Raw genomic sequence first — 12,173 nt, 5'->3', positions numbered from 1 at the left:
ACCGGACCGAACGAGAGTCTCGAGGTCTGCCGCTGCGCTGTATGAGTGACAGGAGGCATGTCTGTGTTCAACTGCGGTGTGCGTGAACTCGCTGTTGGAGAGAAGAGAGAGAAAGCGCTGCCGGTATGGATGCCTGTATGCAGTATATGCAAAGCCAAAGCGCAATGAAATAAAGCATCTTATGATATAAATTATTGATTATAATAATTTATTCCTCTTCAGTTTCTTCATCAACATTAAAAGCACCCAGCCTGGGTGCCAGCCCGAACCCCGCCCACAACATTTTTTGGACGGGAAGTTCGGTCTGGACTCGAACCATTTTTAGGCTTGTTTGAGATGCGCCTAGCCTCGCCTGAAGTTCAGCCGAGAGTAGGCGGCTGCAGAGAGGGGAGGAGTGAAAAAAGTGCAGGCAAGACGAACAGGGGGGTATTCCAAAAAGCAGGTTATGTGACATACCTGGGTATGTTTAAGGGTAAGTTCGTGGATAACCTCAACGTTCGGTTCCAAAAACAGAGGTAACTTTCTGGGTATGTATCTAACCATAGCAACTGACTCTCTGAAGATAACCTGCTCGAGAGCAGGTTATGTTTCAGTGTAACTTCGTTTCAGAAGGTTGGTGAGCATGGCGTGCCCTTTTGACGAGGATCCTGTGGACGTAGAAGCACAAATTATACGAGGTTTTTTTCGTCGGGAGAGGTTTATAAGACTGCGTATTGATGTGTTTGCATACCCTAATGAATATTTAAAAGAGCGTTATCGTTTTTCAAAAGATTCATTAGTTTATTTAACACGTCTTTTAAAACCGCATATCGCAAATGTGACAAACCGCGGCTCTGCGCTTAGCACAGAAAACATTCTGTGCATAGCACTTAGGTTTTTTGCGTCTGGCCATTTTTTGTACAGTGTGGGCGATTCAGAGCATGTGGGAAAGGCAACTGTGTGTAGAGCCGTTTGTACAGTGTGTCTGGCACTTAAACAGTTGTTACCCACGTTTGTACAGTTCCCTGGCCATAAACCTCTGCTTGTTATTAAAGACGAATTCCACAGAGTGGCAGGTTTGTCCTTTGTAGTAAAATATATGACGCTTATTTAATTTTTAGTCATATTATTAATATCTATACATGTATTCATTATGCACACACTTCATACTTCCATAACTTTCTGTTTCAGGGTTTCCAAATGTAATTGGGTGCATTGATGGCACTCACATTCCTATTAAAGCTCCATCAATAAATGAGGGAGACTATGTTAAAAGGAAATCTATTCATAGTATCAATGTGCAGGTAACAACTTAATTTTTTCCCCTTCTTAAAATCATCTAAGTCATTACTTTTTCCACCAACTATAGGTAATATGTGAGGCAACCCAAATCATCACCAATGTCGAGGCAAAATGGCCAGGATCTGTGCATGATGCCAGAATTTTCCGCGAGTCATCATTATGCCAGACATTTCAGCAGGGTATGATTTGCTTTATACAATTTTTGTTTTTTCGTTTTTACTATATTTGTGTTGTACACTTCAATCATTACAGGACAGTACAATGGTTACTTGCTGGGGGACAGAGGATACCCTTGTCTGCCCTATTTAATGACACCCTACCCTGAACCTGAGCCTGGACCACAGACACGGTTTAACCTGGCTCACAGCCGAACACGGGCCAAGGTGGAGATGACTATAGGGATCCTCAAATCTCGGTTTCAGTGTCTGCATGGGCTCCGGGTTAGTCCAGAGAGGGCATGCGACATTATTGTGGCTTGTGTTGTGCTTCACAATATTGCCACTATAAGAGGAGAGAGCCACCCTCCTTGTATTGAGGAAGATGGCCCAGAGGAACACCGACAGATTTTAGAGGCCAACAGAGACGGAAGACTTTTGAGAGACAGGATTTGTCAAAATTACTTTTATTAGTTTTTTTTTTGCACTGGTCTGCCAGGCAATTTATTTCTTCATTTCCTGAAAAACAATAAAAGTAAAATTCATTAAAATGTTTTTTTTTTTTTTTATATTGCTTTACACATACATACATACATACATACATACATACATACAGATAGATAGATAGATAGAGACAGACACAGACAGACAGACAGACAGACCACTTTTAACATGCAACAGATTAATATTCAGACAAGTTCTCACCTTAAGGCGATTCTCAAGTAATTCTATTTCAAGTGCTGCTTTTTTAATGAGGAGCCTTTTCTCTTCCATTTGAAGCTGTATAAGGTCCATCTCCATGTCACTTTTTCTTATTTGTTTTTGAAGATGGACCTTATACAGCTCCTTTGCTGGCAACTAAGGTGGAAAAATGTAATAAATGAGATTGTTTGGTCAGACAATAAAATTAAAATATGGACACAAATTCTTACCCTGCTTAGATTGTGTGCTGAGGCTGAAGGACCCTCATCTGTGGGCAAATCCCTAGGTATGTACTATGAAAGGACAATGACAGTTTGTTACTCTAATGCAAAAAGGGGCCATACATCATAATGGTATGCATCATACCTCAGTGGATCTACCAGCATTGTCCACTTCTGTCACAGCAGATGTGGTCTCTTCATCGTCATCATCATCTTCATCCTACAAGACAAATATTCAAGTATACATTATTTGGCAAAAAAAACAAAAAAAAAAAACCCTAAAAGTACCTGACAACAAATCAGGTACTTTATATCTCAATATCATCAAAGAAAATAATACATCATATGCAGTTAAATAAAATAAGCCTACATAAAAAATTTATCTTGTTCAAAAAACCTTTAAGTGACAGAGATAGTAATTTATCAGGACAAAAAATGAAAACAAATCATAGAGGTAAACTTACATTTCACCCTTTTTTCACCATCACTTGTGGTGCATAGTATGTGTGATGAACTGCCCCCTGGAATGCCAGCAACCACTGGTCGCCCTTTATTAAGGGACAGAGCCAGCTCCTCAGATGGGGTGAGGGGAGGTGGTGGTGGCCCCCCGCCAGTTAGACGGGCTTCAGTCTTCTTTCTGTTAGCTGCATGACAGAATGAATATACTAAATCCTGTTATAATAATAGTTCAGTAATTGTGTAATCAAATATTACCTTTTTGCAGAATGTTTTTGTGTTTCATTTTGACTTGGCTTAAAGTTCTTGTGGCTCCAGAAGGATTACACCTTATTAAATAAGAAATATACATTATTATTTAAAGCTAAAGAAATAAATGGCAGGAAAAGTAAATGCTTTCATAGTGATTTAACATATTCAAAAGGATGTATAAGTCATACTTCATTATTTTGCATTTCAATAAAACGGGAGCCAATACCAAATTTGTAATTTAATACACTCACGCATTTACTCTGTCCGTTATTTTTTGCCAAGCCAACTCTCTTGCTTTAGCCGATGCAGCTGTATTGCTTCTTTTTAATATTATTGGCTTAAACTCCTCATAAGCATGCATTAAAACTTCCAACTCCGCCTCTGTGAAATATGCCGCTCTCTTTTTTTCGCTTTGAGTTTCCATGGTGACTCGTGAAATCGGCGATCCATTGAAAATGTCTTTATACATGCACCGTGCACGCGCATTAACTCTGGGTAACCAGTCAGAGGTTGATTAAACTAACTCTTCTCAGGTGTTTTGGAACCGACATACTCATGGTATGCCTGTTTGGGGTAAATCAACCCAGAGGTTATAGTTTATCAAATGGTAAGTTAACCAAGCTTTCTGGAATCCCCCCAGTTCTCTGTTCTCGTAGTGGATCAGAACCTACGAGATCAAAGGCGGAAATCGCGGGATTCACACTCGTGCGCTGTGTTGCTGATAAACTGGATGTAATTTAAGTTCTGTTGCTTTTATATGAAAATAAACATAATGAACAAGACACCCAAAGTACTTGTTATTTATTTCCATTCGAAATATGTGTGTATCAATCATTTTTACTTTAATTATAGACATGTTTTTATATATATATTTTTATAAATGACAACGTTCGCATAACCCATAAAGAGATCACTGTGTCAGAGAGTTTGGGAATATTCACACATTATTTTTACACATAAAAACATGATATTAGAGTTTTAAAATCAAACATTTTAAATCAGATCAATACATCACGGTTGTTTAAACCAATAAGCTTTAAGCTGTGTCGTCAGCAATTCGTTTCCCATCGTGCTTTTGGTCAGCGCAGTCGGTGGAGAGCAACTGCGCTCGACTGCAGAATCCGACACGTCCGCCTCGCCCTCGCGAGAGGTTTTTGACACACGTCGGCATGACATCAGAGCAAGGCGGCCCACCCTCGGACACATTTCTAACCGGCATGCTCGCGGTGATCACCGGTGATCGGTTCTGCGCAGAATTTGCTCATCTCAAACAAGCCTAATGTGGAGTAATTATGCTCGGCTCCCAGAAGGCCGAGCCAATCAAATTGGGGCAGGCTTTAATCGATGATGGACAGGCTATCTGCGGTTACGTAACCACCCATGTCATCAAAGAGCGCTTGGGGAGTTTGATTGACAAGCGATCTAACCAATCAGAACGCCGCATCCGCCATTTTGTCCAACAAAGCAGTCAGGAGTTAGAAGATTAACATCGGTGGAGTTAAACTTGAAAAATTGTGCATATTGACGTCTTTCCGCGTTTGAAACAACATTCATTCTCATGTTCATTCATGTTTATTTGATGCTATAAATGGACTAGTAGGAAGAGATGATCGGTTCACGAGCCTCTTGAGCTGAGGCGCTACAGTAATCTGTCACGATCATGGTGACAACACATTAAAGAGCCACAAAACGGTTTTTATTGTTTGAATTTTTTTAATAACTACACAGTTTGAAAGCTGGGACTTTGTTTAATATCATAAGTAACCTGCTCTGTCTCGTCTGTCAATGTGTTGTCAGTTTCTTCTTTGCTCCGCAATGTATTTTCCACTCTGTGTGGCGTGACAGCGCCACGGCTTGTCGGACAAAGCAACAGTAACTAAGGGGGACGAGTCTTTGCAAAAGGTCAATTAGTTTACCACAATGATGGCTGTTGAAGAACTGAAATGTGTAGATTCCGCCATCGCGTCCGTTATAGAAGATATCGACAGCACATTAATTTTAAAAGAGGAACAGAGGACCGCGATCAAGGCATTTGTCGATGGGAAAGATGTCTTTGCCGTCCTTCCTACGGGGATCGTTTGATTTATCAGCTGGCCCCGATGGTTGCTAAGAGGAGTTCTGTTGACAACTATGTGTCGCTCAACATACGTCACTTACTCTGTAGCTCTGATTGGTTGTAGGTCTATCCAATTGAGGTCTTTCCTGGATCGGTTGAAATACGCCCCCATAATCAAAGCCCAATGGAGCAGTATCAGACTCATATTCTGACTAGAATTGAGTATGACCACGTCAGTCTAAAAAGCACCCAACTTGATTATATGAGCGATGTGGGGTGCAAAGGAATGGCAGTTGCATGATTTTGCTTGGGATGAGGAAAGCTTTTTTTCTGCAGCATCAAAATGAGTTGCTCTAGAATTTATCAGATACTGCAACATCATTCACAACAAAACAGATAGAACTAAAGTAAATGGAAGGCAATGAGTAATTAGAGGGACTGCTGCCATTCCAATTAAAATAATTAAACTATGTCATTGTATGTTTTTCACAGCAGGCCATAGACTTGCAGTCAAAGAGATTTCAATTTTGTCCAATGTTAAAAATGCAGAGTGTATTGGCATTGACTACAGGGAACTAATTTAGATGTTCTGATTTGGTACTTGGCCTGAGAACCAGCGTTCTTTGACAATTAGTAAATTGTATTAATTTGTAGACAAATAGCTGCAGTGAGTATGGTAAATATGGTAATTTGTCATTTTTTTTGACCCCAGAGTAATTACCACCTAATCATTTCTTCTGATTGTCACACAGACATCCAGCGCTTACTTCTCACTCTTACCACCTTCCAACAGTGTATCATTTCATGTCAATGGCATTTACACTAGAGTGGTTTTCATGTCTAACATTTATCAAAACAGAGCTGCCTGCAGTTCACAAAGTAGAGACATTTTTGCAATCATAAGGAAGTAATTTCCCCTGATTTGCAAAACAGGGTCCCTCATTTGAGATATAACAAGTTGTATGTCTTTTTAAGCATTTGTGGTGAAATTGTGCAGGGTTGAAAAGCAATTAGAATACATAATACACAAAACAAAGAGTTCCAAAGACACCAGAAATACTAGGTTTGTGGAACAGGAGCCACATAATCTAAGATCACCAGTGCAGATTTTTGCACAATATATTTGTATATTGTACATGATATTTGTACATGATAATGGATGGATAGATGGATTGATAGACAGACAAACAGATGGATAAGAACAAATGCTTTCACTTTTTTGTTTAATATTTTTTTGTTTGTTTGTTTTATTATTTAAGTACAGGAGATCTTCAGAAAAATGCTTGGTTACACAATCACCAAGCATGACAGCGGCTTATAATTTTTTTAGCATAAGAAAATGCGTATTGGTCAATGCCAAGACCATAGACCTTAAAGGGATAGTTCACCCAAAAATGAAAATTTGATGTTTATCTGCTTACCCCCAGAGCATCCAAGATGTAGGTGTCTTTGTTTCTTCAGTAGAACACAAATTATGATTTTTAACTCCAACCGTTGTTGTCTGTCAGTCAAATAATGCTAGTGGATGGGAACTTCTACAATAACAGTAAATAAAACTTGCTTAGACGAGTCCAAATTAAACCCTGCAGCTCGTGACGACACATTGATGTCTTAAGACACGAAACGATTGGTTTGTGCGAGAAACTGAACAGTATTTATATAATTTTCATATCACCTCTAATACACCACTATGTCCAACGGCATTCATCACTCGATTCGTTTGGTCTGATCACACTCTGACAACGGCAGTGATGTCTCGCTCTCATTTCAGTAAATGTGCGAGACATCACTGCCGCTGTCAGAGCGCGATCAGACCAAACGAATCGAGTGATGAATGCAGTTGGACATAGTGGTGTATTAGAGGTAAAAAATGATATAAATACTGTTCGGTTTCTCACACAAACGGATTGTTTCGTGTCTTAAGACATCAATGTGTCGTCACAAGCCACAGGGTTTAATTTGGATTTGTCTAAGCAAGTTTTATTTACTCTTATAGTCCAAGTTCCCACTGACTTGCATTATACCACTGACAGACAGCAGCGGTTGCAGTTAAAAATCATCATTTGTGTTCTACTGAAGGAACAAAGACACCTACATCTTGGATGCGCTGGGGGTAAGCAGATAATCATCAAATTTTCATCTTTGGGTGAACTATTCCTTTAAGGATGCGATTACATTTACCGATGCTCTGCATAAATTTGCTGGTAATCTGTAGTAGGAATCTGTGTGAACTTCAGCTTTGTGCAGATGCTAAATGTTCCACATTGCTTTGGCTTGTATTCAAGTTGGTCACAAATTCTCTGCACTGACAAACAGAAAGCTGCTTGGTTTGAAAGTGACTTCTGTGTGAGTAATGCTACATGTCTATGCTACTGTCAATGGGTAATGGACCTTTTTCCCCCACTAAATTTGACAGAAATTTCCCTAATGAGATCGCATCTTTAGTAAAGGGCTACCTTATTATTTTGTGCTGTAGTTTAACAAAATGCCATTTGTTCAGCTTTCAAAAAAAAAAAAAAAAAAAACTTTCAGTGGACAAATTCTCCATATTTTTTTTTTTTTTGAAAATTGTGAGTTTTGAAAATTATATGAACTAGTGCTTATACAGTTCACCTTTTTACAGACTGCAGTCTATCCCTCACAGCCTAGTTTTCTTTTGCATAAAATTCAATATAGCTTCTGTCCTGACTAAGAAATTCCGTCCCACCGACTGCCAGTGAAAATTTCAAATACGTTAGAAGTTGTTTGAGAGTCAGCAGGGCCATTAAATCAGCACTGAGTGGAGTGAATGGGGCTGTTAACACGTAGCCAAGCGAACCAGCTCTCTCTGATTTTGAACCACAATGTAAATGAAGCTTATTACTGAGAATTGGCCAGCCTTGGTCAATTTTTAAAGTTTTCAGAATTCATGATGAGATTGTCAGGTGTCCACTAGGCCTAGGAGACTATAGAGCCAGATTTGAAGTTTAAACTGAATGCATACATTCTAGCAGTTGATGTGGGATTTCACTGACTTTGAGTTCTCTCCATCCAAGCCCTCTGTGCATCTATGTCTAAACCCACACCCTCAGGCCATCTAACAGAGACAGAAAAAAGAGAAGTTCTTTTGAAATCCAAGTAAAGGACCTGTCAGTGTCTTGAGGAGTATTTGTCCTCTGTGACCTGAGGCATTCACATCTAAACAGTTTGGCATCTCTCCTTAAAACAGAGTTCATTTGATCATTTTTAAAAAAAAACACAATCTATAATTTATGCACTAGTGTTGCCTAAATTCCAAATAGACTTTGTTCTTGACAGATATAGTAAAAATGTATGGTTGAATCCCGCAAACATTGTCAACAAATGATTGGTACAATATATAAATAATAAAATAAATAAATAAATAAATAAAAGAAAGAAAGGAAGAAAATGCAAATAGAACCCCCCCAGTTGACCCACCCACCATTTGAATTAATGTAATGCAAAAAAAGCCTAAGATACTAATTATACTATACCCTATACTAAAAACAAACAAACCAACACAAAAACAGCATTTCTTTGTAAAATTCCCCCTTATTTGTTGTATGAACACAAAGATTATAGATATGTAAAATGAGGAGAGATCAGAAACATTTACATGTTCTTAGAAAACATGTCAGCCTGCTGATAAGAGTTCAAGTTTAAGCTGATCAGTTATGAATTAGCAAGATGTAATCATGCAAACACTTTTACATATATCTTGGAATACAGATAATTTATTTTTGCTAATATTGTTTCTGCTTTCCTTAACATAACTGATTTTAAAATACACTTTTTATTATGGTTTTCTGAAAAAAAACAAAAACAAATATATGACTTTACATCATTAATCATTATTTTAATGGATTTGCAAGGTCAGCATTGTCAGCAAGTTGAAGACCCTTGATTTATTCCACTATGAAATGATGTTGGAAGAAATTGCTTATAGTGCATACTTATTCTAAATCCAGGAAACTGTCAGGAAATTTGTATTATAACCCTTTCTATACATTCTGATTGAGGTGTCTAACGGCACCTAAAAGGCCATTAATCGGTTATGTTGGCCATAGAATTCTGACTTTCGTGTTTGAAATTCTTTGTTATTGTCCGTGGGCACATTTTCATGCCAACATAATTGGACTTTAAGTGATCAAGTGAAAGGGGTGGCAGACAGTGATATGTGACCTTAGGACAATCAGCTAGCTACAGGCAAATATAACGCCTTACATAAAGGCTTAGTTTTTTTTTTTTTTTTTTTTTTTTTTTACTTTTGAAAGGCCAATAGCAAAGCAGTAGCTCTAACCCTATGGAATGTCTAGACAGATCATGAAATGTCAAGTTTTCAGCATTTGCCATGGCATTTCTGCTCTGTCCAACAGAACGCCCCTCTTCTTATTTTAGATCTTAAAGTGCTTGTTCTTGAAAGATGTTTTTTTTTTTTTTTTTTTTTTTTGCCTGAAGAGGTCAGATAAATTTGTGCTTCACAGATGCACTCATTGATTTTAATCCCATCTGAACCAAACATGTCTCTGTTTTTCTTGCATAACTTGATCATCTAGAGCAAATTGCCTACAGATTTCTCAGAGAAATCGAATCCTGGCCAGATTGGAATATCAGCAATTGTGGTATATATTATAACAGTGCTTCTCATTTATTTTGACCTTTGATACCATAACTGAAGCTAAATGTCTCGTTGCATTGCTTAATTCATTGTGAATTTAGATCTATTGACTAACTTTGAGTACTTTGATGGTTCACATAATGCTGGTTTCCAGTGTAGTAGAAACCTCAGGTATGATGCATATCAGGCATGACCTTAATTAATTCCTTCTCTTAATGTTATACATAATATTTTAAGTATTTTACCTATATAAGTTTTGATTATTTCAATGGGATTCATGATGTACATTCAGAGCGCAACCTCTATAACACCTGCAATAAGATCAGAATCAGCACATGTAATCACAGACATATTACTCAGTATTGTATTAGAGCAGTTTGAAGTTTGCTTATGAAGATTGCATTTAGCCAGTAGTTGAAAGGTTCTTTCTTTCTTTCTTTCTTTCTTTCTTTCTTTCTTTCTTTCTTTCTTTCTTTCTTTCTTTCTTTCTTTCTTTCTTTCTTTCTTTCTTTCTTTCAGGCATGAGATGACAGAAATACTTTCAGGCTGACACAGAAGCAGTCCTGTGTTTGGTTTTGGTTTTGGAGGTTGATTGGCATTATGTATTTCTCTTTTCTTGGTAATCTCTTGCAATCACTCTTGGAAGTGATGGTTTGACCAGATACAAGTGGTTTTAAATAACTGTATTTGGTCCATCAGTATCCAGTGCTATAATTCTCTCCTTCAGTAACTCCAGCAAAAGCCTTACAGATTATTTTCAGTCTGTAATCAAAGATAATATTTGTTCTCTTCATTTCTGCCTTTTCAAGTATCAACTTTCAGAATGCTAAGAAACACTTGACTGCTGTGAGAGCCAAAACAAAGTTTAAATTGCAAACAGAAGGGGGCGCTAGCAGGCCAGAAGTTCAGAAGTAGCAGATAGAATTTCAAAACATGAGAGCTGAGCCAGTACTAATGTGAATTAGCTGTATTATTAGCTGTATTATGTTCTACTTTAGTGTAAACTTATTAAGTTTAATTTTCATTTTCATTTCCATTTCAGTTTATATATATATATATATATATATATATATATATATATATATATATATATATATACACACACACACACACACACACACACACACACACACATACTGTATATACACACACACACAAATATAATCAGTCTATCTGAACAACATGGGAGTGAACAAATAATGATATAAATTTCTTTTGCATACTAAGGTGTAATTTAAGTACTAGTAATGAAAAAGCTCATGATGGTCCTCATTATTTTCCTCCTATCTCTGCTTTTGGCCTGAGATAGGATGAGATAGGAGGCCTATTATATCATAAATAATTATGTAAATTTCATTTTCACATAAACCTGTCAATCAGTCTTCAACAGCATCTTTGTGTTCCCTCTGCCAATAGTCCATGGCATAGAGTCCTAAGGAAAGAGTATAAAAAAAAAGGTTAGCACCAATAAGAAGAAGAATTGCCACTGTAAATTTTGCTAAGGTAATGGCTGGTGTTAATTTCAATCCCTAGGCAAATAATCAAGTATCTGCAGGAAACTCTCTCTTCCAAGATGCCAAAACTTAAAGGGTCATGAAACCCTGTTTTACCCTGGTCGTTCACACCTCAAAGCTCAAAAAAGTCTGTTAAAATGCTTAAGTCTGTTAAAGCTCTGGAAAAGTGGGAGTGTAGAGGGGGAGAAGAGGGGAGAGAACAACCAATGAAGCACAGACATAGAACACACTCATTATACAGAATAATGAATATTAATATATGAGCACGGAGGAAATGACAGCAAACTCCCAAGCACAAGGGAATATTTAATAGGGCTAATAATAGGCTACTTTTATTATGTTTACGAGCACTGCAGTCTCAAAATCAGTATTTTGTCAATTAGAATAATCATGTCGTAACGTTCAGATAGGCTACACCACTGTATCAGTGTCCAGTTTGCACATGGCTAGTGCTGTTAAACAACGCGAAGCTCCGCGCTGAAACCAATCATATGCACGCTCTGCGTGTGTTCATATTCAAACTCCAGTTCTGACCGCATCGCAGCTAGAGCAGGCAGAGGTGAATGAGCCGCACTTTTGTGACATTTGAATTCTCCGCTGTAATGCGATCTCACGTGAACATATTTTCCATTTGTGCTGGTAGATTACAGCAAAACAATCCACATGCACACAAACCTCGGCTCTGGTCGCGCCTCAGGAAAACGCATTGTGTTGTAGCACTAAGGAAACTAATACCAACGTCTCTGAGTGACAAGAGACCGAGAGAAGTGATACTTTCTCATGCATAATACCGCAATTATAATCTTAGGCATATCACGCAGTGATTGGATTAAATGAGCTTTATGTCATGAATATATGTCGAGAATCGCTCGAAACGGTCTACGTCAGCATATTCGACCATGCCCATACTTGGGCCGA

The 12,173-nt window shown here is 38.0% G+C and overlaps 1 protein-coding gene across 1 annotated transcript; it reads left to right on the top strand.

Annotated features, from left to right (window-relative positions):
• The first annotated feature begins 622 nt into the window (after positions 1–622).
• On the top strand, positions 623–1,910 carry LOC137037179 (putative nuclease HARBI1). The gene is made up of 4 exons (XM_067410992.1): positions 623–1,055; positions 1,171–1,283; positions 1,349–1,460; positions 1,534–1,910. Exons 1-4 carry the CDS (start codon positions 623–625, stop codon positions 1,908–1,910), a joined length of 1,035 nt encoding a protein of 344 aa, XP_067267093.1.
• The last annotated feature ends 10,263 nt before the right edge of the window (positions 1,911–12,173 follow it).

Source organism: Chanodichthys erythropterus, chromosome 15 (assembly GCF_024489055.1).
Source record: "Chanodichthys erythropterus isolate Z2021 chromosome 15, ASM2448905v1, whole genome shotgun sequence".
NCBI classification, from domain to species: domain Eukaryota; kingdom Metazoa; phylum Chordata; class Actinopteri; order Cypriniformes; family Xenocyprididae; genus Chanodichthys; species Chanodichthys erythropterus.
The sequence above is the reverse complement of the archived record's forward strand: the minus strand, read 5'-3'. Positions and strand labels throughout refer to the sequence as shown.

Coding starts and splice junctions, on each gene's coding strand:
- LOC137037179 (XM_067410992.1), top strand. CDS start 623: ATGGCGTGCCCTTTTGACGAGGATCCTGTGGACGTAGAAGCACAAATT. Junction 1,284..1,348: donor TTCATAGTATCAATGTGCAG/GTAACAACTTAA, acceptor CACCAACTATAG/GTAATATGTGAGGCAACCCA. Junction 1,461..1,533: donor ATGCCAGACATTTCAGCAGG/GTATGATTTGCT, acceptor CAATCATTACAG/GACAGTACAATGGTTACTTG.